The following is a 27,457-nucleotide window of genomic DNA, read 5'->3' as shown; positions in this document are numbered from 1 at the left end:
CAGATCAAAACAAACCTGTCCACACCTCCCTGTGTGGCCACAATATCTGTTGCAATACCATCTACCAGCACCACAGGGAGGGAGGAGGAGTCTGGCGGAGGGTCCCCTACACCGCAGAGGCCTGCACCTGAGGATCCCCCCCCAGGAAGAAGAGGGGTCATCCAAAGAAGGACATGTGAGAGGCAGATGTCCCAGCACATCCCCCAGGGCCTCTAAACCTGTTCTGGACAATGTTCTTCGTGCGCAACCCGTTCACCTTGTCCAATATCACACAACTAGCCCACAAGACGTGGAGGGTTCATGTTGGGGCAATGTAGCAGATGACTGTGGACTTTACTCTGGACATTTCATCTACCAGCCCTTCCAACTCTAATGTGAACTTTGGATTCCAAAACCAATGTACAGCACCCACCATCCTGTGCACTTTCCTCACACATGTTCGAAAATAAACTCACCAGTACACCATACTTGCATCTGTTGTGATTCCAAATTGTCATGTGTCATGGAGATGTCGATCTGCTACACAACACAGTGCATGCCAAATACTGCAACAATGTGACCAACGTTAGGTGAGTCATGGTGATGTGACACATGTGAGGGAGACACACCTTTATGGCACCACAACACATACTCACCATGGCCATGTTACTCATCACACACAATGATGTTGACTTGAAACACATAGGCATGCACAACCACAACACCTATCCACAGTCTGATGTGGGAAGACCGACAACGCACCTAACAAGGCATAGCACAGGTTCATTACACATCAGCAACATGTTTATTCAAAAATAGTTGCAAGGCAATTGTACGTTACGGTGGACACACGGTCACAGAGTGTCTGAGAATTGTAGTCCAGGGGTGTGTGGCACATCACTTGATGTCAATTGACTACTCCCACACTGGTGTTGGATTCTGGGTGTTGGGGGTCAGTGTTGAACATCCAACAGGCAAATTACCCTGTGAAGGACAGACACAAGATACAGTCAAAAGCACAGCAGAACAGGAGAGAAATGCAATACACATGCACAAAACATGTTGCAAGAAACCTACACAAAACAAGTTAGCAGTACTACCCTATTGCGGAGTACACACCACCTGAATGGACACATCACTGCACCCATCCAGTCAAGTGGCACACAGACACACTCAGACAGCAACAGAGCAGCCACAACACATTCCAGGCTAACTCCATATATTGACAGAACAACCCTAGAAACTCACATTCAGGTGAAGAAGTTGTTGATGAGCTGTGAGCGGACGTCACCCTCATCATCATTGGCATCTTGGCCCAGGCCGAGATCCTCCACAGGTGCCAGAGGTTGGTCATCGTCATTGTCATCCTGGATGAGAGGCACCTTCTTCCGCACTGCCATGTTGTGTAGCATGCAGCATACAAGGATTAATTTGCACACCTTTGCAGGCTCATATGGGAGGGCCCCTCCGGTCTTGTGCAGGCAGCGAAAGCGGCTTTTCAGGAGGCCAAATGTCCGCTCAATAACCCTCCTGCTCCGACCATGTGCCTCATTGTAGCGCATCTCGGCTGGTGGCACAGGGTTCCAGAGGGGTGTCAGCAACAACGGCATGTTGGGGTATCCGGAGTCACCCACACACACAAAAATGAACAAGAAGCTGAGTTTTGTAGGAGCGCGGAATACAACATTGCCAAACACACACAATGAGAAACAGTCAGTACACACCGACAAGCCAGGCATGCTGAGCTGGCATCTGTGACATCAGCGTTGCAATGTGACTACTCCTCATTATGTAGGCATTGTGTGCAGAACCAGGGAACCGTGCACACACATGTGTGATACACATGTCTGCAAGACATACCACCGGAGTATTGATCGAGTGGAAATGTTTCCTGTTTCGGTATGCCTGCTCATGTGCCTGTGGTGGTATCAGGGCCACATGTGTCCCATCAATAGATCTGATGACGTTCGGCATTCTCCCCAGTGTATAAAAGGCATCCTTTATTTCAGGGAGTTCAGCTGGGCTCGGGAACTTGCTGTACAGGTCCTGGAAATGCAACATCCCCTCCAAGACATTGCGTAGCACCCGACTAAACATAGTTTGTGATCTACCACCAGCAGTAGCCACAGTGTAGTGGAAGGTACCAGTAGCAAAGAAATGCAGGGCTGCCATCACCTTCACCTCTGGGGTCAGTGCTGTAGGGTATGCCGGCCAGGATGTGGCGCCAACTGCTCCACCAACTCCTCAATCAGTGGCCTGGTGAAGCGGTACCGTTGGATGCAGTCGCGTTTCTGCATGGTTGCAAGGTCTGAGAACGGTCGATGGACAGCTGGTGCCCTGCAGAACAGAGATGAACAAAGGAAGAATGTCGGTTCATCCACCCATGTGGCCATAACCAGGCTCAATATCACATGATAGATCATGACATTACACAATGTACTGAGGTGTGTGCTGTTGGGCATGGACACATATGCCACCTACATGACCATCACCTCACATCTCAATTCCACATGTCTACATGAGTCCCAAGTAGTGTAATGGCCAATCATCTGGCTGTGTCACCCGACCTATGTACTGCTGTGACGTTACAAACACACGCCACAGTGACAAGTGAGGCCTGATGTCTCACAGGCATCACAGATCTTTGCCATGCAGAAATTTAGGGTCCCTGTATTGCCACATCGACACTGGCATGGACATAGCGTATCACGTACACACCACAAGGCAAGCGTGAGTCCCACAGGTAGTGGCCACTTTTGTTCCTGCAGGCCCTACATGTACGTCTCTTAGACACACACACACCATCTAGGTTGATGCATATACCACATGGATGTGGAGACTGTCACCCATTGGGCACATTTGTTCAGACCCATCTGAGACACAACATGCACACAGACTGTGGGTGAATATCAGTATTGTGGCTACAGGTCTCACTGTGACGTACATGCCATCACCCCCAGGACTCTGAGGGCCCGATTCACAGAATTAACTTAAGACAAAATCCTAAACTTACTACTTTTGGTATTCACAGAATGCACTTACTACTTTTGGTATTCACAGAATGCACTTACTACTTTTGGTATTCACAGAATGGATTTACGACTTCTAACTTTACTTCTGCACTCCGGCCCGGAGGTGGAGCTTCCGGCCTGGAGGCGGGGCTTCTGGGCCGGAGGCAGAGCTTCTGGGCCGGAGGTGGGGATTCCGTCCAGTGGCGGAGATTTAGCCATGGCCAAAATCTCCACCTCTGGGCCGGAAGCCCCGCCTCTGGGCTGGAAGCTCCGCCTCCAGGCCGGAATTTCCAGCCCGAGTGCGGACGTAAACTTAGTAGTCGTAAATCCATTCTGTGAATACCAAAAGTAGTAAGTGCATTCTGTGAATACCAAAAGCAGTAAGTGCATTCTGTGAATACCAAAATGGTAGTAAGTTTAGGATTTTGTCTTAAGTTAGTTCTGTGAATGGGCCCTAGAGTGTATGTGACATGGTCCAAACATATCCAACATGAAACTGTGTCCGTGACTCATGCCCATTACTTTACAATTGCACATCACAGTGGTAATGTGCACAACACACAAAGGATTCTGCCCCCATGTACACGTGCACAGCCTGGGAGTGGCTGCACAAAAGTGCACCCCAACAAACCAAATGTACCCCCCCCAAACACCCAGGGAATGCAGCCTTACATGCCATGTGACACTGTGATGCCAATGCTGTAGTGTGGTAGGTGTGCACAGGTGTCCCTGGCAAGTAATTGTGTTTTGAATCCGTCGAATAGTCACACCAATGAGGTCTGACGCGGGTGACAATGTGTACGCATTGCTCGGTTCATGACTGAGCTGTACGTACGCTTTGCCATTGACTGCAATGAGCTCCGACGCGGGTGACAATGTGACGCATTGCACCGTTCATGACCAAGCCATGCGTACGCTTTGCCATTGACTGCAATGAGGTCCGATGCGGGTGACAATGCGTATGCATTGCACGGTTCATGACCGAGCCGTGCGTAGGCTTTGCCAATGACTGCAATGAGGTCCGACACGGGTGACAATGCGTACGCATTGCACGGTTCATGACTGAACCATGCGTACGCTTTGCCATTGACTGCAATGAGGTCTGACGCGGGTGACAATGCGTACGCATTGCACCGTTCATGACCGAGCCATGCGTACGCTTTGTCATTGACTGCAATGAGGTCCGACGCGGGTGACAATGCGTACGCATTGCACGGTTCATGACCGAGTTGTGCGTATGCTTTGCCATTGACTGCAATGAGGTCCGACGCGGGTGGCAATGCGTACGCATTGCACCGTTCATGACCGAGCCATGCGTACGCTTTGCCATTGACTGCAATGAGGTCCGACGCGGGTGACAATGCGTACGCATTGCACGGTTCATGACCGTGCCGTGCGTACGCTTTGTCATTGACTGCAATGAGGTCCGACGCAGGTGAAAATGCGTACGCATTGCACGGTTCATGACCGAGCCGTGCGTACGCTTTGCCATTGACTGCAATGAGGGCTGACACGGGTGACAATGCGTACGCATTGCACGGTTCATGACCGAGCCGTGCGCTCGCTTTGCCATTAACTGCAATGAGGTCCGACGCGGGTGACAATGCGTACGCATTGCACGGTTCATGACCGAGCCGTGCGTACGCTTTGCCATTGACTGCATTGAGGTCTGACGCGGGTGACAATGCGTATGCTTTGCACGGTTCATGACCGAGCCGTGCGTACGCCTTGCCTTTGACTGCAATGAGGTCCGACGCGGGTGACTTCATGCATACGCGTTGGGCAGGCATGGTCCGAGACAGGCGTACGCCTTGGCCATTGAATCGTATGGAGACGGGTGTGTGTGTATTTTCAAAATACGCGTTGTACAGTCAGTTGACCGAGCCGGATGCACCCATTGGCCCTGGACTGTCATGGAGATGGATGCGGTTTCAAAACTTGTATGAGTTGTGCGCTGGAAATTCCGTTGGATGCCTACAACAATGTTGCAATTACTTGTGTTTCATGAAGGTGAAGATTTGAAGGATGCGGAAGGCGTGTACGAGTCGTACATTTCCATGGATTGGCCAGATTCATAGAATGCAACCGTGTTGGACCTATCACTTGGGACACATGGCACAGATTCTGCCTCTGCAGCACAGATATAAGGCTGGCTGGCCCACAGGGAGCTCACTTGCCTGCACTACATGCTCCTGGACCACATCCCTGCTACCACTGCTGCTGTCTCTGCATCCTCTGGCTCCTGCTATGGCACTTACTCTGGAGAGGGCCCCGGCCTTCACTAAGGAGGAGAACCAGGCCCTGCTGGACGGGCTCCTTCCACAGTACAGCAAGCTCTATGGGAAACCAGGGGAGCAGGTAAGTGTGCAGTCCACTGCCTTCCTAATTGTGCATGTTGTCTGACTCGCAGTACTAGCAGTGTGTACACCAGTGGCAAGCATTCTCACTGACTACTTTCATCACCCAAAGTGTGTAGGTACATGTAATGAACAGGTGTCCTGCTGCTAAAGTGCATTAGTGCAAGCTTAAACTACCCAGGCATTGTTAACATGTCAGACATGCAGGTGATTTGTCATTCCCCATGGTTGCACTACCTGTGTAACTCATTTCTCTTTGTGATGATGACATGTATCTCCAAATGTGTGTGGCACAAATATGGGGCATGTGTGTTAATGTACTTTTAACTTTGTCATCCTCACAGGTTGATGCCCACCAGAAGCAGGAGATATGGCTGACCATCGCCCGGGCAGTTCGTTCTGTGGGGGTCTACAAGCACCGGATCCGCAACCGCCAGAAGAGGTTGCAGGACCTTCGGGGCTGGACCCGGAGGATAGCTAGAGTACAGATGAAGCTGTCACCTCCACGCAGGAGGGGCGGACACTGGTCCTTGACACCCCACATGCTCCGGATCCTGGCGGTGGTCTTCCTGGACCTGGATAGGCAGCTGAAGGCCAGACAGCAGCAGGAAGGGGGGTAAATCCATTCCTAATCTGTGTGCTATGTCTGACATGCTAATTGCAGTCTTTTGGCATGGTCAGACTTCCACATTACGTAGGTCTTGTAGTCCAATACTCGGGTCCCTCAATTGTGTGATGCACCCTCCTCATCTGTTCCACAGGTGTGGCCCCTACAGTCTGTTGCTTGTGTCGCTAGGGCACTGTGTCCCTGCCGTCAGCTATTCTTCAGCTACCGGACAGCATCTGTTCCCGTGACTCTCTTGTGTGTTTCATGGGTGGTTCAATTGTTTGCCCAATGCCTGAGATATGACATGTGATCTGTGTGTGCCCTTGAGATGTGTTCCAATTGCTGGTCTGACTCGCCACATATGGCTGGCGTATTCCAAACAAACCCATGCAGCAGCAGACTCCAATTTTGGGGCCTCAGGAGTATGTATATCAAGTATGTCAAACTTGCTTTGCCACCTGACTACTGTCCAGGGCCAAACACTGTTTCATGTAGACCTGGGCAGTCATGCCTCCTCAAGGGCATTTAGAAACACTCTGTAATCCCACTCCTGTCTATCAAATTACAGGTTGTGCTTAGTGACATGTGCCTTCAGGTGTCTGCCTCTGTGTCATTATGGTGTGGCTTGTTGTTACGTACAACTGGGGTGTCCATGATTTAAGGGGTCAGCAGGACATCTGAGATATGACTGTGAGAGAAAAGACCTGTGTGACATATAGGTGTGTGATCATCTGACAGCGCACAATGGTGTATGCAACTGTGTCCTTCAGGCATCTGGGTTACATGCATGGCAGACTGTGATGTGTTAATGTACAGGGAGTTGTGTTTGCAGAGACTCATATGTCTGATTTGCATGATGTGTGGTCTTCTGGGTCATGGATATGTTGTTTGCAGGGGATGGGCAAGTGCACCGGTCATCTGCAGAGTTAGCTTTACCCCTGAGCTATGATTGAACAGTGCATACTGTTGTTGTCTGGATGCCCTGCCCCTGTGACAGGAGACAGTGTTGACTGACTTTCAGGGCATGCCAGTGCCATGGCATTTAACTTGCTATGAGTGATCCTGCATTGTGTTCAAGTGTGCACCATGCACCTCATTGTGGCATTGCCCATCAGGACATGAGAACATCATAGTGTGTGTTGCTGGCATGCATCACAAGTATGTGAAATGAGTCTCTGCCCATCCCTTCATCCGGACACCTGTACTGAGTCAGTAGCAAGAGATGTGCTGTGTGTATAGAGGCATACTCATACATGTTCACTTGCATGTCCAACTAATGTGTGGGTGGTGCATGTTGGGCCATTGGGGTATTAGCATCCAACATTCAACAGACATATATGTGCAAGACAAGGAGGGATATGTGTGCCATGGTTGATGTTGAGAATGACAATTGGCTTATTCTAAACAGTGTTGCCAGTTTGAGCTGTGCTCAGCTGATGATGCCAGGGCTTGCCCTGTGATGTGATGTACTCACTGTGGTGTATGCAGTCAGTGCAGGTGACTGATGTTGTTCTCTTACTTCCTATTCCTATTCAGATACATCCACGGCCACAGGAGGGGACAGCTCCACGGACCAGGAGGAGCCACAGAGCCTGACAGGGAGAGAAGGAGAGGAGTCGGGGGACCCAGTGGCACGGAGGGCAAGTGGAGCCACACAGAGGAGTCGTCAGCACCATCCCCCCCAGCTGAGGGCCACAGCAGCTCTGAGGAAGACTTCCTTGTGGAGGCAGGTGTCAGCAGCCACCAAACCCCAGCTAGTGAGGCTGTCCCCTCCACCGCCCCCACCACCACCATCACCACCCTCCCATCGGCTCCCATCCCAGAGGTCCCTGTAGGCTCCCGTGTTCGGGAGCATGTCTCCTTTGTGCCAGGCACCACACCCCCTGCCCCTGTGTCCCCTGCAGCCCTGAGTGAGGAGTCTGTGGACTTACTTATACAGATCCATGTAGAGCAGACGTCGATGTTGAAGGTCCTCCATGCACACACGTCTGTTGACGCAACTGGTGTCGTTCATGGAGGACATTTCCTCGGGCATGTCTGCCCTACTTTGCAATGGGCTACCAGATGTGTGGGTGCATGACACACTACTGTTAATTGGTGTTTCATCATTGGGATTTGTCAGTTCTGAGTGGTGATGATGTTGTCAGACACAGATGGGACACAGTCAGGGTCCCCCACGGCACTTGTTTATTCGCAATATCATGTAGTTGTCCCTAGGTGGTACCTTTCAGTGATTGATACATATGTATGTGTGTGTGACTGCTCCCACTTGTTGGGTTCAGGGCTGCAATGTTGGAAGGTGTCAGCATGTGTGCCTTGTGGTTCTCCTTGGCTTCTGCATTGTCCTGGGACTGTGGCAGGTATTCTGAAGGTTACGTGAGCTTTGACATCATGGCAATGGACCTCATACTGTGCAGTATGTCTCTCATTCACCAGAGTTGTAAACTGTCCTTGTGTGATGAGTCTGTGCACCTTAGTTCCTCCCAACATTCCTGTGTTTGTCATGGGTGCATGTGCAATGTCACCTGTCCATGTGGGCTTCATAGATGCACATTGTTGCAGTTCAGGGTGTGTGGTGTTGAGGGTGGACTGATGTAAATGTTTGCATGGATGGTCCCCTAGCTCCCATTTGTCCATGGATGAGGGGCCATGCTGAGTGATTTGTGTTTGTGTAGGTGTGATACACGCTTGTGGAACAGGACACATGTCTGGGTTTCCCAGTTTGTAGGACATCTGCCTTTGTCATCACAGTGGAGGTGTCATGCATGCTTGTGTCACCCCAATGTCTGGTCACTGGGGGTAGTGCTGTTGTGTGTCAGTCTCTTGCTGTGTTGGTTGGTGTTCATTCCAGCTTGTGTCACATGTGTCTTTTGTGCTCCCTCTCATCTCACTATGCCTGATTGCCCACTAAGGGTGTCCCAATGATGGTTTACTTTTGCATGGCACTGTGTCCACATCTCTGTCACTGTGGTTCAGCCCCCCTCATGTGTTGTGTAGTTGCTTGGGGATACTGAGACACACACACACACATGTTGTGTCAGATGTGCAGTGTGAGTTTGCCTGTTTGTGTTTGTGCATCTGCATCAGTGCATTGGTATTGCTGTTGAGGGCCTTTGTCTGGATGCTGTTTCTGTGATTTTCCCTGCTGTCCCTGTGAGTCATATCACATCATTGTGCACATTCATCCTGGTTGTTAGGTGCCAGTGCTGGCATGGAATGAGAGTTTGTGACCTGACACCTACAGTCTACACAGGTTGTTTTGATTAGTGTGTCTATTTTCGAGATGTGTGTATGCTTTGTGATGGTCACTTCTGCTCTTGTGTCATTGTACACTGTATGCATTGTCAGCCCCCATGGGTGGTGCTTGTCTGCACATGGCCGAGAGTGTGTTAGGTTTTCACAGCAGTGTTGGCCTCACCACATCTCTGCGGGTATGGGACACAACCACTACTTCACCCCAGAAGTGTTTAATGTGTTGGGAGCAGGGATCATACATGCTGTTTGGCAGCTTTGACCATGATGACACTTACCTTTTGGTCACTGTGATGAGGGGGAGTTTAGACCCCATCACCACAATGCTCAACATCTGCAGCAGTTTGGAAGCCCACACTTAACTTTTGTTCTACACAGTGAGGGAGTGTTCTTTTTACATTGACACAGTGCTATAGTGAGGCTTGCCTTGTGTAGGGCACACTCATTTGTTGGTCACACATGTGCTGTTAGTTACATTGTATGTTCGAAGTCATAATCACTGTTGTGGGCATTTGTCACAGACTGCACACTGTTGTCATGATGTTAGGGGGATGTATTTTGCTGACATACCTAATGTTGGAGTATGATGGATGTGTGGCGCATCACCCATCCTATGGCTGGGGGTGGCAGGGGTGATGGGCAACAGGTCCACTATGGCTGGGGGTGGCAGGGGTGATGGGCAACATATGCCCTATGAGTGGGGGTGGCAGGGGTGATGGGCAACATAAGCCCTATGAGTGGGGATTGCAGTAGTGATGGGCAACATATGCCCTATGAGTGGGGGAGGCAGGGGTGATGGGCAACAGGTCCCCTGTGGATGGGGGTGGCAGGAGTGCTGGGCAACATAAGCCCTACGAGTGGGGGTGGCAGGGGTGATGGGCAACATATGCCCTTTGAGTGGGGGTGCAGGGGTGATGGGCAACATATGCCCTATGGCTGGGGGTGGCATGGGTGATGGGCAACAGGTCCACTATTGCTGGGGGTGGCAGTAGTGATGGGCAACATAAGCCCTATGAGTGGGGGTGGCAGTATTGCTGGGCAACAGGTCCCCTATGGGTGGGGGTGGCAGGGGTGATGGGCAACATGTCCACTATGGCCGGGGGTGGCAGGGTTGATGGGCAACATATGCCCTATGAGTGGAGGTGGCAGTAGTGCTGGGCAACAGGTCCCCTATGGGTGGGGTTGGCAGGGGTGATGGGCAACAGGTCCCCTAAGGATGGGGTGGCAGGAGTGCTGGGCAACATAAGCCCTATGAGTGGGGGTGGCAGGGGTGATGGGCAACATATGCCCTATGAGTGGGGGTGGCAGGGGTGATGGGCAACAGGTCCCCTATGGCTGGGGGTGACAGTAGTGATGGGCAACATATGCCCTATGGCTGGGGGTGGCATGGGTGATGGGCAACAGGTCCACTATGGCTAGGGGTGGCAGTAGTGATGGGCAATATAAGGCCTATGATTGTGGGTGGCAGTAGTGCTGGGCAACAGGTCCCCTATGGGTGGGGGTGGCAGGGGTGATGGGCAACATGTGCCCTATGAGTGGGGGTGGCAGTAGTGCTGGGCAACAGGTCCCCTATGGGTGGTGGTGGCAGGGGTGATGGGCAACAGGTCCCCTATGTGTGGGGGTGGCAGGAGTGCTGGGCAACAGGTCCCCTAAGGGTGGGGGTGGCAGTAGTGCTGGGCCACAGGTCCCCTATGGGTGGGGGTGGCAGGGGTGATGGGCAACATAAGCCCTATGGGTGGGGGTGATAGTGGTGCTAGCCGTGCAACCGCTATGGTGGCCTGTTGTCAGGATGTGGATCCCCAGTGTGTGTGTACCATTTTGCGGGCACGTGTCGTTTGTTTGTGTGGTAGGTGTCTGACTTACCACCTGCGCCGTCGGCGTCGGTTCTTGATCCGGTCATAGATGTAGAGTACTGGTATGACCTGCGCAATGAGATTCATGATGTGTTTGTGTCGTACACGCTGCTTGTTGCGCCATCTCGTACCCGCTGCAAGCTGGTTCGTCTCGTAGCCGTGGATTGAGTTGGGGCGCGAATCGTAGCTGATATGCTTGTTTTCCGGATGCTGTGATGTGCCGTACGTCGCGACTAGGGGTGGGCGTAATTTGCGTAATTGTGTTACGCAAATCTCCGCGAAACGGTAAAAAATCTCCGCGAACACGCAGAAATTCCGCGAATACGCGGAATTGCTTGTTCGCGATGCTTTTTTCCTGTTCACAATCGCTGTTTGCGCGCTCGGGGAGAAATATCTTGCGAACACGCATTTTGAGAGCGCGAACAAGCAAAAAATTTTGCGAAATCGCGGAAAGCAGACTTTTCAGCAATTTCGTGTTCTCCGCGGAACGCGAAATTACGCAAATTACACAAATTCCGCGAGCGGAACGGAATTTACCGCCCAGGCCTAGTCGCGACCCGTCCGGCGCGTAGGAAGTACGCATTGTACTTGTCAGGGCTGAAACTGGTGTGGATACTGCTTCCGGGCGACTCGGTTAGGCGTTAGGAGTTACAGCTCGGACAGAGAATGGAGCTTGAATCACAGCCTACGTGTCGGTCGTGTTTTTGACAGTTATGCGCATCGTACTTCATCTACAGGACGGACCGGCTACGGGTATGTGTCAGTCACACGGTAAGGCTACGGACAGCTCTCGGAGAGCTGTCCGACCTGGATCGGAATCGGCCCCTCAGTCTTTTGTTTATGGAATTTAATTTAGTTGATATTTCTTTATTTTTTTCTATCTTGTTGTATTTTCGTTAATGTATACTAAAACACATGGTTGGATTTTGGTTCCAGAAGGTAGGTCGATATTGTTAATATCAATCAATTTGCCACAAATGTGTTTACCCTATTTGCAAAATGAATTTACTGATAATTGCAATTTTTCATTGCTTTTGATCTCAACGAGTCTTCTGACTTGCTCTCACCCCGGTTTAGCCTTCCCTTATCCGGCCGACCTCTCCCCACATCCACAGGTGCTCAGGGATTCAGCCAGGAAAGGGGAAACAGCTGAGCTCCTCTCACACAGACCGTAACCTTTTCTTCAGGCCACAGCGGTCACTTCTGAAGTGAGCATTGGGTCTCCTGGCCATAGGAGTCAACCCAGCATATACTTGCCGAGCCTGTCTGTGGCTGTGAATCCCCACATTAGTGTATCAAAGCCGGCTGCAGCGGTGAGCCGCCTCTGATACGTGCTGGTACAGCACATGTTTTTTGAAGGGCCCACAGGAGGGGACCGGCTGCTGGCAGAGGAGTTAGAAAGTCCCTTTTTATACCCAAAAGAAATACACCAAAGGTTCGAGGGGTTATGGCAGAGGTTTCCAAACTTCATCAGGCTTCTACCCCAGAGGGGAAGATCTAGTTCAAGAGGAGGAAGAGCAAGATCTCAAGGCTCAGCACTTGAATGTAGGTGAAAAAACTTGTACTGGGTCTTTCCTAGTGAAGGTTGCCAGAGGACTAAAACATTTTGTCACAAATAGGGAGAGGTGACAAATGACCCGTGGGTCTTTGAAACTGTATCATGTTTCAGCATATATTTCTGAGAAACCCCTATTCAGACTTCTCAACCCTGAGAGATTGTATTTGACAAAGATAGAATGTATTTGATGGGTGTGAAGGTTTCTCAAATGTTGTAGAAAGGTGCAATAATAAAAGTGGTAGACTCAAACAATGGGTTTGTGAGCACATTTCTTCTGGTGAAAAAGTAAGACAATGGGTGGCGTTCAGTGATAAATCTAACAGACCTAAAGAAAATACCTGGTTTACCATCACTTCAAGATGGAGGGAATCTATCCTTTATAGGATATCCTACAGGAAAAAGAATGGTTAGCAAAACTGGATTTAAAAGATGCTTATTTCAGGATTCCTATGTAAGAGAATTTGCAGAAATGTCTTTGGTTCAAATTGAGGGGTGTAGTGTACCAGTTTTGTTGTCTTCCCTTTGGGCTTTCCAATGCTCTGTGGTGCTTTACTAAAGTTCTAAGAACTGTGTTGGCGTTTCTGAGGGAGCGAAATATTTGGTTAATTATATATTTGTCTGACATTCTGTTGATGAGTCACGTAAAAACAGAGTTCCTGGACCATCTTGTATGACAAGGGAACTTCTAGAGAGCCTGGGATACATTGTCAATGTAGAAAAATTAGTATTGGCACAGAGTCAGTCCTTGGAGTTTCTAGGTTCAGGTAGAACCCAGCTATTTTAACATCAGAAAAAGAGTTTAAAAAGATTGGGAAGAAGGCGAGATATATTTTAGGAGAGGAGGTTTCTCTCAGAGACTTAGCAAGGACTATTGGTCTCTTGTCCTCATCAATCCAAGCTTTCTTCCATAGCCTTGCATTTTTCCAGGCCCCTGCATTACATTACAGTTTTACAATTAAAGTCGCAAAACAATATTATTTTACCACCAGTTTAAAACTGGTGGTAACACATTCACAAACGTAATGGGACCTCTTCCCACTTGAAACTGTAAATAATAATATTTTTTAAGAACAGGCAATGGTTCCACGGACCAATACCTACTCTTACAAAATGAAACATCAGTGTTTATTTTTTTCTTTTTAAATTCACACTGTTTTCCTTAAAGGAAAATGGGCCGCATTTAAAACAAAATATTGCTTTAACAATAAGCAATCACAGACATGGCAGTCTGCTGACCTCAGCAGGACACTATCCCTGTGATGACTGTGATTCTTAATCCAAAACTGCGACCTACCTCGTTAATAGTAATGAGGTAGGTCAATTTGCAACCCACAATGAATCCCAAATGAAACACAATGGGTTTCATACATTAGGAACACCGATTTCCTAATTGCAATTGTAGTTAGGATATCGGTAGTCATAATTTTTGTACATCTGGCCCTAAGTGTCTTGCTACACTAAGGTCTGCTGAGGTTGCCTGTTCAAGAGTGGCATGGTGCTGGAAGTAGGTGAATCTTTCTACTGGATGTTTTCTGCTGTGGTATATATCGCATGATGATATGCCGACATTATGGCTGAGGGACAAGTGGTTTTGTTGGTGTGCAAATGTTCAGAACAGGCATCCTATTTCTAGGCATATGTTAGGTTATTTTCAGCTGCAGCCTTCCTCTACACCTTGGGTAGGATTTAATAGACAACAGGTGCAGAGAGATGTTTCTATGTACCGTGAGCCTACTGGACTCTGATTACCAGTGCCAAAGTGCAATTGAACCTGGTTAGTGATGTTGACAACCACTGGACACTGAAGCATTATATGGGCTAAAGTCCAGTAGAAAACATTATTCTACAGGAATCAACACTGTTTTGAATGGATTGCTCATTTTTGTACCAGTGTTAAAGTGTCTGTATTTCTCCTTTCAACATGATGAAATTAGAAGGCCCATAGCTGTGGTACATATAACTTACCTATAAGCTCCCAGTATATGGTACAAATTATACCCAGGGCCTGTCGGTTAAATGTTGCCCGTGGACTGCAGAACCTATTGTGCCTTTCACTACAGTGACAGTGCAAACATAACTGTAGGCCTACCATTTGTAGAATGGCTTTTGCAGTTTTAAACAGAAAACATGACCTATTAAAATAATCCTTTTTGACAGGCCTAAATCTTCCTTTTATACATAAATAAGTCACCCCTAAGTAGGCATTACTGCCCAGAAGGCAAGTGGCATGGTTTGTAAAAGTATTTAAAAGTAGGGCATGTAAAAAGTTAATGCCAACCTGTCCTTACAGTAAAAGAAATTTTAAAAAAAGCTATTTCTACTGTAGCAAGGCTGGCTAAACAATAGAAGGAAATGGGTTACACTGTTACATTTATTAACTCTAATTTCAGTTAGGAAATAGCAAGAAATGTGATTCAAAGACTCATGTTAATAGTTATTCAAATGTAATTTAATGTAATGTTGAATTAGCATTACCTATTAAAAAAAGGGTACTTTTTCCTGCCTAAATCCTCAGGAGGCCCGTCTGCATGAACTCCAATTGTGAACTAGCAGCTGAATAGCACCCTTAATGAGGTATAAAAACTGCGCCCAGAGCAGAACGAAGGCTTGGGTGCAGGGACATGTTTCTGTTCCTCAGGACCTTGATTAATTTCAAAGAGGCCTACCTGTCACAAGCAAATGTTATCTCACACCTGGGCAGGGTTCCTCATTGTTCCCCCAGCCAGACAGTCTCCAATCACAGTGAGAGAGAAGCTGCCTCAAGAACGGATTTAGAGTGACCACAGAGGAAGTGCTGCTCATTTTCCTGGCCACACCTCTGGGGTGGGCACACAGGCTCTTCACAAGGGAAGCAGGGATTCATCATCTTGGATTTAGGCAGAGAGGGACATTGTGGGATTGTTTGCAGGAGGGCACACAGGAAGAGCTGCAAAAGTAGGGTAGCATAACCCCTGTGAAATTTTACCCTGTTTGGTTTTGGAGGAACTAGGAGTCTCCCACACCCACATGCTAGCCATAAATGTGGCAATTCATTATGTTGTAGCATAATCTTTCTGGTGAACATTTCTTTGACTTTTTTTCTGGAGTTTTATATAGAGCAAACTTGACCCGAAGGCTTTCCATGAGCATCAGTTGCGTTACAGATGGACACATTCAATTTTGTTGTTAGGCACTTTGGGGCAGATTTACGTTCCCTGGCGCATCCCTGCAAATCAGCAGGGATGCGCCAGGAAAGATGCGTCACGCAAGTTTGCCCTTGCGCCACTGCAGATGCGCCGCATTTACAATGCGGTGCATCGTGGCGCAAGGACAAGCAGATGCGTGACGCATCTGCCGGCGTAAGGTTGGCGCAGTGCTGAAGTTGTGTCGCAAGCGCGATGCAACTCCAGCACTGTTCCAACCTGCCCTATCCCTAACATGGTGCGTCACGCCTTACGCCTGCTTGAAGCAGGCGTAAGGATTTGACGCACGAGCGTTGGAAAAGTGACTGCGTGAAATCTTGTAGATTTCACCCAGTCACTTTTCCGACGCTTTTTCCGACATAACCCCCACCCTGCATACATTAAACCTGACGCAGGTTTAATGTGGCGCAGGGCTTTACAACGTGACGCATCTCCCTAGATGCGTCACGTTGTAAATCTGCTGCAGCATGGCGCTAGCTTTGCGCCGCTGCTGCGTCACAAAAGTGACGCAACGGCGGCGCAAAAGTGGCGCACAGGGCTTGTAAATCTGCCCCAGAGAGATTAAGTGATTCATCCAGAATCACAGGATGTTGAGCATTCCTGCTGAGACTCGAACCAGGTTCTCCAGCTTCAAAGTTGACCACTCTAGCCGTGAGGCCACATCCTCTCCCCAATAAGTGTAATAAATTGTAGCATAATGTGTGTTTCATCTTGCAGGGCCATACTTTCACATTTTTCAATATTCTTTGAGTGCTGTAGGTTTGTAATACATTGACAACAATGCAAAGAAAAAATGCAGACTTTAAGCCGAAAGTTAGATGTCAATATACGAGTCAAATAAAACCTACTAGTAGCAGCTACTGAAATAACCCAATGCATATTTTTCTTTCAATTTCACAGGAAAGCCTTCTGACATCACTAGAATAATGAACGCTGCAGTTGCCAATCTAATTATATCTATAGTGCTTGGAAACCGCTTTGACTATGATCATCCTACATTGCTCACACTCTCACAACTCGTCACAGAAAACATAAGGTTAATAGGCACGCCAATGGTTAAAGTAAGTTTACTTTTATTTACATTTACATTTCCGATCATAAAAACATAGATACGGGTGATAATTTAAACTTTACTGTTCCCAATTAATGCAATGCCATATTGCATGCAATCACTCACAGTAAGTTCAATTACAGATATTATGCAAAATATTAGTATTTTATATTCAGACTAAAAATCTATTTTGATCATCAGCACAGCAGAGATGTTCAAAACAAAGGGACATATTTACAAGGGCTTTATCTCCGCTTTTTTGGCTTTTAAAGCCAAAAAAGCGGAGATAAAACTATCAGCCTATTAACAAGAGGGTGCTAACATGCATTAGCGCATGTTAGCACCCTTTTACCCATCGCCTCCCTTTGCATGGGATTTGCTTTGAAATAATACATTTGTTTGTCAGAATAATGATTTACACATATTTACTAATGCAAATTCTCTTACTACAGCAAGTGTGCCTAAATTTTGTCTTTTTTCCACAAGAGTATGGGATTGCTAGGGCTGAGAAATCGATTGAAAGACCTTCTACAAACCTTCTCTCACCTTATTCACCACCTATGCACTATAATTAAAGTTCAAACCCTAAGTTTTTTATGGGGCTGATCTCTGAGTAGCGACTAAAGTTCATTAAAAATAACGCTTCCCATTTTCCCAGTTTTTATAAATAAACCATAAATAAGGCCAATGCATCACTTCATAAACCCCCCCCGCTACATTATACCTGCGCCAGGTATAATGTATGCAGGGTGTGCATTCCCCCACATCAAAGTCTATTACACGTATCGGATTGAAATTTATAAGATTTCAGTGCACCACTTCTAGGACGCCATGGTGTCAAAACCTTACGCCTGTCTCATGGCAGGAGTAAGGGTGACGCAGGCCCTTGCCCCATGTGAAAGGACACATTGCTGGAGTTACGTCTGTTTTCAGACACACCCCAGCAATGTGTCACTTTTGTGCTTACAGATACGTCAGTAATGCTGACTTTGACTTTGGTATACAGACAGCCTGTGTTGCTGTGGTTGACTTTTTTAATACAGTGAATCCGTGGTGTTTGAAGGAGGGCGCACTGAGAAGTGTTGCATTACTGCTTTCTCGTTGCAATGCAACACTTCTTATAAATAAGGCCTGTAATGTTATCTATCTGTTTATGTAAGGGACAAGTGGAAGGTGAGTGTACCTTTTAGTCTCTATAATAACAAAGAACCCTCATTTGGCTGCATAAAGAAAATGCAAAGACATTCTGTTTTGAACCAGCATTTTAATTTGGACATGTAGCTCTTCTGCTACTGGGCCCTAATTTATTGCAGTGGAATTCACATTTGCCTTCAAAATCACTGCATTCCTTCTTATCTTATCTAAAACAACATTCATTTCATCCACAGAATTAGAGCGCAGAAGAACCTGGAGGTTGCTTCTGATCCTCTGCTGGCCATTTGCCTACTCCTAGTGCCCCTGCCGTAAGGCATGCGTTTGAGCGGCTCCTCTTCCTAAGCTATTGTGCTTTCGTGCCTGTCTAAGTGTGCTGTCTCCATGACCCCCTTGGCCGCTCTCAACCTGCGGCTGTGACGCCCGCAATCATGGCCCACGTGGAGAGGTCAAGCTATGTCCATGGTGTTCCACCTTGCCCTTTAAACTTCTCTTCCCGCCACGCCATTTCCTTCTGGTTTGGGGGTTTGAACCATGCCACCCAATCTCCTGCTACCAATTTTACTAGCTTACGGTGATTTTTTACGGGCTTACTGCCTTCTGTGTCCTTGGGGTCCCGCCATCGGGAGGCGTTCATCGCTTTGCCTTCCCATCCCGTGACTTAACCTTGTGGAATTGTGTGGAGTAAAACTCCACAAGTTCCTCCCACCCCTACATCAAGTAGGCCTTCCACAGCAGAGTAGGGGCTCCGTACAAGGAAAGTTTCCACACAACTCAATCTTGGAATAACTCGCTTGTTCACTGTGAGGATGTCCCCTGCCTCCAGGTAGATGCTCAAAGCCGTGAGGAAGTTATCAGGCCAGACCCAAAGAGGGTTAAATATTCAGAAGGAGGTGGCTGCTTACGATGGATAGAGGTAATAGTGATCATAGGCTGGCGAGGCACCATCATCTGTTGATGAAGCAGGCTAAAGTGGTTTGCATGAAGACTCAGAACAACCAATGGTGATAAAGAAACAGTAGAAACAGTTTCAGAAGAAAGCCAGGGGACAGGTCCACCCCCTGAAGAAGGGCCCTCCCCTGAAGAAGGAGCGCTGTTGTCTGCAGGAGGACTGACTCGTTTGCAATGAGTAGAGTGGATCAAAGTCATCATGCCCCTGCATTTAGCAGCTGTGTTGTTGATGATCAGGATCTGTTATGGACCACTCTAGTGAAGATGTAGAGCAAACATCCTTTGCCATATGTGAACATGTACCCAGTCACCAGGCTGGGGGAATGGCAGCCACATTTGGACACTCAAGTAAGGTATTGTGCACCTGGGAACAGAAACTGTACAGAAATTGTATAAGCTTTCTGCAATATTGTAAACCTGCATCATTATTTACCTGCAGATCCAGTTTAGCAGAGGAGATGGGGGATCTGATGGGACCATCATGGATCAGCCTACGAGTATCTCATATGGCTCAGTTTGGTCTTCTGGGAAAGAATAGCTGTCATGGACCATAAGGCTAGTGGTAAAGCATCAGCCCATTTTTACTATGTCTATGCACATAGGCTGCCTTTCTTATTCTTCCAAAATCCCATCATTTCATTACACTTTAACTACTGGTTCTGGGTGACAGGCACGATTTAAATGCTGATTTATTCCTAGTGCCTTACAAACTGCCTGCACTACCGTAGACACAAAGTATGTTCCCTGATGACTACTGTTCCCGACTGGTGCTATGAACCTATGGATGAAGTCCTTAAGTAACCGCTTAGCTACATTATTAGCATCTGCACTGACACAGGGGTACACTTACACCTATCCTGAAAATACACATGCTACAATGAGGACCTAGGAGTAATAGACATATTTAGATTATGGGATCAGGTCAATCTGATTGTGAGCAAAGGGGCCCAAGTGGGAGGCGGAGCAAAAGTTGTAGTCTTGACCCCTTTTCCTTCACTGCATAACATCCATGTGACACAGAATTGACAGTAACTTTGGGCTGTCGATGAAAGAAGGGAACATCCCAATGCATTGCAATAGCATGTATCATGCATCCTTACCAGTGTGGGCTGCTCCATTATATAACCTGGCGAGGATGGAGAGTAGACGTTTTGGTGCAAACACACGTCACGTGCTGTCTCTCCACACCCCTTCTGGGTATCTTTCACATTGTTACGTGATCCATGATTGTTTTTTTACTTTTGGAGGCTTACTCCTGCACTTGAGATACATCTTTTAACATTGCTACATGAAATAGATGAATTTTCACCATGTACATGGTAGCTGTTAGTTTTTAACAGCTGAATCAGCTAGGACATTGAAACATCATTATGATAGTGTGGGTGAGCATCACAAAAGTGAAGAAACCTCTTTGCATCCAGAGGAGATATATGTTTATAGTATAAATTCTTAACCTATTTTATACAATTTGGGCCCAATTTTATTTGTCCTTTTACATCACATAGGTAATTCGAAGCCACTTGATCAAAGATCTTCTTGGCATCAATAAGGGTCATAGCAGCCAATTCTGGCAATCTGCTAACAGTGTCACCGTTATTGCAATATTAATATTCTTAGTGTCGTTCCGTTCTGGTATGAAACAATGCTGTTCTGTAGACAATAACTTTCAAATGATGGACGCTAAGCATCTAGCCAAATGTTGGCATCTATCTTTGCATCATGATCAGACAACTAGGCCGGTATGAACATTGTTCTTCTGGAGGCTTCCATTTTTTTTTTAAATTCGATATTACTCTACACTTTCAGGAGGCTGGTATTGGATTCCCAATATATATATACTAAGTAAAACATCCATATATAAAGGTAGGTTTTCATGCAAAAATATTTTAGGGAACAGTGAGCATCATGAAGGAAATCCAGGCTACTCTGACAGGGCCCTCGCAGGACCTGTCAATGCAGCACTGGCCTTGTGATCCATGGAGAACAGAAAGCACAGCATTGGGGTAGGAGGGAAGGCAGGGAAGTCACAGAGGACGGTAGGGGTGTATGCTAGCAGACCAGGCCTATATATTTGGATGGGGGAGGTTGGATTGAAGAGGCGGTAGGTAATGCGATGGTGGCAGGATACCTGTTTTTTCCTGTTTGGAGGAGGTGGTATATGAGTGGTGAGGGTGGGGAAAAGGACATGAAGCAATTATTTTTTTCTATTGGGGTGGATAATGCTAAGCCTGGTAAGATGCTACATATTTTTTGGGAGGCATGTTGCGGTGTGATGGCCAGGGGGTGGGTTTTAGGACACTCAGGGCCTGATTCACGAAGGTAAACTTACACTTTTGTGTAAGTTAAAAATTGTTGTTATTCACAAAGTCACTTTACTAGTTGTATCTTTACGGCTGCAGCGTCTCAGCATATAAAATGATAGGACAGTCTGCAGTCATAAAGATACAACCAGTAAAATACCTTGTGAATATCAAATACAACATTTTAAGTTTGTCTTCTTGAATCAGGCCCACTGTGTATCAGGGGGGCTGAGGCATGATAGCTCACATTGAGGGCTTCATTTATGAGGCTCCATGTGGTACTTTTGCGCTGCCGGAACGTCACTTTTTTGATGTGCAGGTGGAGCAATGTGTCACAGTATATTGACCAGACCATGTAAAGCCACTTTACGTGGCATTTCATGTCCTGGTAAATATGATCCCCTTTCAAGCGGGACACTGCGTGAAACGGGTGTTCCGTTCCATGGGTGTTTCTCTGGGTGTTCCGACGCTACACCCATGGAATCCGAAGCATTGCCAGATTTACGAGAAATCATAAATCTGGGAATGCGTCAGAATCTATTGCCACCCCAGGGGGGGACTTAGGGAGGCTCAACGAGGAGAAATTTTTTATTTTCTCCTTGTTTTTTCCTTTTTCTGTGTATTCTGTATTCTGCAGCACACATAGAAAGAGGAAATCGCCTGAATTGATTGATTTTGTGCAGGAAGGTGTCCCATCCTGCACAAAATGAATGAGCCCTGCAATGCAGGCACCCATGCACCAGGGTGCAAGGGTGCCTGCATTGGTGCGCGGCAGCCCATTGTGCGCCGGCGCAGGGGAAAAGGGCAGAAATGCGCCGTATCTTATAGATACGGCACATTCCTGCCCTTTTCTTTTGACGCAGAGCAGCAAGATTCCTTGAGATATATGAGGCCCACGGTATGGCTCCCCCATGGCCACTCTGCCCCTGTAGAGCTCTTATATGCAATGACTGATGATTTGGGTGGGCTGTAATGAAGTTGCTTACTACAGCCCTACACAGAAAGAACTACGCGTACACGAAGTTGTGGTGTACTGCGTTTATTCGCTTACACAGGAGCGCCGGAGCGGAGCTCTATCCTCGTTGAATTCGGCGCTCATACTCGCCGGGAAATGGCCGCCGCCAGACGCCCTGTGACGTCACGCGGCGAGCGTAATAACCGCTAGACCGCTACACCACATCTCCCCCTTTTATAACACAACCCAAACTTACAAACCCCGGGGAACATATACAGTCTTACTTGTTGTCCATGCTGAATTCCCCAAACCTTCGGGGCAGTATGATTCTTCTTCCTCGTCGTGTCCACTTACTGGTTTCGCCAGCTTTCGGAGTGGTTATCACGCTTCTTTTGCCTGGTGCCCCTTCACTGCTTTCCACTCCTGCTTCTCCCCACTCATCATTCTCAGTCCCCTCTTGGGCGTCCTCTTCCAGACCACTCTTCTCCTCGCCGGTTCCGTGTCCTGTTCCCACCTGGGGACTCCTTTCTACTCCTCCCTGGAGACTCTCCCGATCTGCCACCGGGCTCTTCCTTCCGCTGGGTGTCCCTGTAGGGGTCGACACCCCCTGTGTCTTCCTCCCTTCCGTGGGCATGCATCTCGCCATGCGGTCCTGCGACCATACCTTTCCGTCACTGAGAAGTGCTGACCTTGAGTACGGTTCCAACACTTGGAAAGGGGGTGTGAACTTGCTGTCTCCTTTCTTCTTCTGGATGGGTAGCTTGACTCTTACCCATTCCCCTTTCTCCAGTGCGACTTCTTTTGTGTTGTGCTTCCTGTCATAGTGTTCGGTGTACACTGTCTGTGCTTTCTCCAGGTTCTTGCGCACTACTGCTGGGGGCCAATGGCTCTGAACTGTGAGGCGTTTCCAGGCTACGTTGTCTTTTGTGAACGGCTCTCGTCCTCTTAGTACTCGGAACGGACTGTACCCCGTTGAAGTGGGGGTTATCCGATAGGCCCACATCAGTCGCTTCAACTCCTTCTCCCAGTTGTTTCCTTGACTGATCGCTGCTTGTACCGACCCCATGATTACTCTGTTGAACCTTTCCGCTGCGCCATTCCCGGCAGGGTGGTATATTGGGGTGTGTCGAACTGTGATGCCATTCCTGTCCATGAAGGTTTCCCATTTGCTAGATGTAAACTGCGGGCCGTTGTCGCTCAGGATCCCTTTGGGGATACCTTCCCTTATGAAGACCTCTGTCAAGAAATCCAGGATTGTCTCTGTTTCCGCGTTGTCCGCTACATGGACTTCCGGCCACTTGGAATAGCGATCTACCACTACTGTGATATATTTCTGGATGTCGTAGGTATCCGTTATGGGTCCCAGGACATCAATGGAGATCTCTTCCCATGGATTCTCCGGGCATGCATATCTGCCCAGGGGTGGCCTCAACATTTTTTGAGTCTTATCCGCGTTGCTGCATTGCTCACATCCTCTTATGTGGCGTTCTACTGCCATGTCCATCCCCGGCCACCAGTAGTCTTCCTTAGCTCTCCCCTTGGTCTTCACTATACCCAGATGACCCTCATGGGTGATGGCCACTATGCGTTGTCTCAACGAGGACGGAGGAACCACCTTGTTGCCGCGCAACAGGAACCATGGCTTGTCTCCTACGGACAGTTCTTCCCTTACTTCCCAATACTGTTTGAGCTCTTCTCCTAGCAATCTCTTCTCCGGCCATCCGTTCGTTACGTACGCTTTTATGGCACTCAACTTCTCGTCCTTTCTGTACTCCTCTTCCCATTCTTGGTCACTTATTGCTCTTTCATGGTCGCCTGTGAATGCTACCGCATAGTCCTCCCATCCGCCTTCGTCTTGGACTTCCGAGGCCTCCTTGGACGCCGCTCTACTCAGGAAGTCCACCACTTTGTTCCTGTGTCCTGGGAGATATTCGACATCATAGACATAGTCTAGTAATCTGAGCGTCATCTTCGCGATTCGTGGCGTGGCATGCTGATGCCCGCATGACGTGAGGACCTTCACCAACGGCTTGTGGTCTGTGCGTAGCAGGAACCTTCCGCCCCATAGGAATTGCCGGAATCTCTCCATCGCCCACACAGCCGCCAACATTTCCTTTTCGATGACGCTGAATTTGCTCTAGTTCGGGGCTAGCGCTCGTGACGCAAAACTAATCGTGGCTATCGCCCCATCTGCAGTCCTTTGCGTCAGCACTGCCCCCAGCCCGCGGTCACTGGCATCCGTAGTCAACATGGTGGGAGCGTCGGGATCGTATCCATGAATGGGCACTGCCTCGCTGATGTTCCTTTTCACTTCCTCGAATTCTCGTTGATGCTCTCCCGTCCATAGGAACGTGGACTTGTTTTTGAGGAGCGACCTCAAATGATGGGTCCTGGAAGCGAAATGGGGAACAAATTTGCTATAAAACTCCGCCATCCCCAGAAAGGTCCGTACATCTTCTTTGTTCGACGGGGTGGGAGCTTCCTTGATTGCTGCGACGTTGGGCGCTTTGGGTTCTATGCCGTGCCGGCTTATCTCGTGCCCTAGGTACGTGACTGTGTTCAAGCCGAACTTGCATTTGTCCCATTGGGCAATGAGCCCGTTCTGCTTCAGCACCGTCAAGACTTCCGCTAACCTCTTGTTATGCTCTTCTCGGGAGGCTCCCATTACCAAGATGTCACCCTGAACGTATTGGATACCTGTCTTCTTGTGGAACAACTTGTGCATCAACTTTTGGAAGACTGCGGCTGCCGAGGCGAGACCGAACGGCATCCTTAGGAACTTGTAGCACCCGAACGGCATGATGAACGACGTCAGGTGGTTGCACGATCGGTGCAGAGCGATCTGGTGGTAGGCAGACGTCAAATCTACGGTGGAGAACCACTGCACCCCTTGGGTTTTCGCCAGCATCTCGTTGATCCTGGGAAGCGGGAACTTGTCCACCACAATGTTCTTGTTCAGTTCCCTTAGGTCGACACACAGCCTCACCTTCCCGTTGGGTTTCTGTGCCACTACTAAGGGGGCCAACCATTCCGCGTTGTCGATCGCCTCTATCACGCCGTTGTCCTCCAACCTTTGTAGCTCTTCTTGCACTGCAACCCTTGTACGGAATGGGATGTTGCGCACCTTGTGGGACACCGGCTGGGCTCCCGCTCTGAGTTGAATCTTGTGTGTAAACTTCGCCATGCGGCCAATGGAGTCTTTAAACACTTCCGGGAATTCTTCTTTCCATCGCTGGGCTTCCGGGTCTTGCCCATCGTCGGTCATAAGGACTTGCATGTGCCCTCCTGGGTTCAGCTTTATGCCCAAGGCTCCTTGGTCTCTCCAGCCCAACACCGACGGTCCCTTCTCCGCCACGTACAGCTTCCCCTCACAAGTACGGTCTCGGAATTCGAAGGTTAGCGGGCAATACCCCACCATGGGTATCGGTTCCCCCGTGTACGTTACCGGATGAATGTCAGTGGGCCTCAAGTAGTACGCTGTGCTTGGTGCGAAGTCTTCCTCCCATATCCTCCTTTGTACGATTGTGTATGGCGAACCTGAGTCCGCTACCATGGTGACTCTTATGCCTCCTATCGTCATTTCACACTTGGGCTTTCTGTCCGCCGTGCTCTCTATACCCAATACTTGTTCCTCTACTATCAGGATTTCATTGTCCTCTTCTCTATCTACTTCTTCTTCTTCTTCGCGCACCCCTTGGGCTATGTACTTCACTTCTTGCCTCTGAGACTTCCTTCTGCACACCTTTTCGTAGTGGCCTATGAGTCCGCAATACGAGCATTTGGTGCCAAATGCCGGGCAACCCTTGTCGCCTGCTGCATGGGTGCCACTGCTGCACCTGTAACAGGCCATCTTGTTCCATTGTCTTTGCCCTTGTGTTCTCGTCGTCCTGGCATTGAATCTTCTGTGGGTCCGTGTGCCTTGTTGCCACGCCGGTTGTTTGCTGTCTGGTGGTTTCCGGTCTTCTACCTTGCATACCGCCTGCTCCGGGTGGTTTTCGCGTTTTGGCCGCTTCTGCGCACCTCCTGGTTAGTTCTGCTTTCTTCACTAGGGCTACTGTGGTAAATAATTTAATTACCGGGACTTAATTTGATGCGGAAAATCTATAATAATAGCTCAGTAAAATACGAGGCAGAATCCGTGGTATTAGAGGTTCGGAACGGGCTTTATTCCAAAATCAATTCGAATCGATGGACTCCATGTTCCATCACCACGAAGGTTCAGGAAGTGAAGGACCAACTTTATTGACAAGTAATCATTTTTATACAATAGGCATTACAGTGAAACAGATGCAGGAGGCGTAACAGTTGATAATAAAGATAAGAACATACATGCGTAACTAAAATAGGTGTAACTGGGCGTAACTTAAAGAACGTCATTGGATATGATGTCATAAATGGGTGGTTCCACGGAAGAATTTCGCAATGTCAGCAGAAATACTTGGCAGAGATGCGCGCGCAGCAGCATGACGTGTGATTGACGTGCAACTAGGGGGTGAAGGGGACTTGACATTTAGCTCTACATGTGGAGACAGAAGTCTGGGGTTATGTCAACCTAATCCCAAATCATATCTAACATCCTATGTTTAAAGAACTGTGTTATCCAAAAAGAGAGGTCTCTTAGGATAGAATCTTATTCTATACTGACTATACTGACTGTTAGTGCGTGTACAAGCGTCTAAGTGTCTACACTAGATGCGAGGGCAGAAATCTTCCATAGTAACAGGGCTATGAATTACTTGCATGAAGACAGAGAAGCCTGGCCTTTTGCTCGGTAGCTGAAAGAATGTTTACTTAAACTACTAGACAGGAATGCATTGGGTGAGGAGCGGAGCAGAGCAGATAATCTTGAAGGTGAAATACAGTTTTTGGCAAGCAGACAGGTCGAGTCAGGCACCGTTAGCCGCGCAGGGAGTAGGACAAAGTTCATGGGTACAGATGCGAGCTCAGACTGGAGCTTTCGGAGGCAGAAGGCAGAAAAGGCTTGATGGCAGAATCAGGGCCTACTCGCCTGGACTGTAAAATGGGATAAATGAACCATATAAAGCCGGTGGCCTTTCATACTTAGGAATAGAATATCCGGCCCATTCATGGCGGATCTGAAAGAGGACATGTTGACGGTGGACGCACATGTGTTTGCGTCTTCATAACTGGAACTGGAGGGAACATACATGTATTTGTGATTTATACATGAAACCGTTGGGGTCCAAGATAGGGGACATAACTGATCATAAAAATCCATATTTCCACAT

The 27,457-nt window shown here is 48.2% G+C and overlaps 1 protein-coding gene across 1 annotated transcript in view; it reads left to right on the top strand.

The window, feature by feature from the left end:
- Window positions 1–27,457, top strand: part of LOC146816623 (cytochrome P450 2K1-like) — a 415,649-nt gene that overhangs the window by 107,029 nt on the left and 281,163 nt on the right. The window contains exon 4 of the mRNA XM_085610498.1: window positions 16,700–16,860. Within this exon, the coding sequence (XP_085466624.1) occupies window positions 16,700–16,860 (161 nt within the window). The remainder of the gene's footprint in view (window positions 1–16,699; window positions 16,861–27,457) is intronic.

Source organism: Triturus cristatus, chromosome 6 (genome assembly GCF_964204655.1).
Source record: "Triturus cristatus chromosome 6, aTriCri1.1, whole genome shotgun sequence".
NCBI classification, from domain to species: domain Eukaryota; kingdom Metazoa; phylum Chordata; class Amphibia; order Caudata; family Salamandridae; genus Triturus; species Triturus cristatus.
This window is presented reverse-complemented; position numbering and strand designations above follow the sequence as displayed.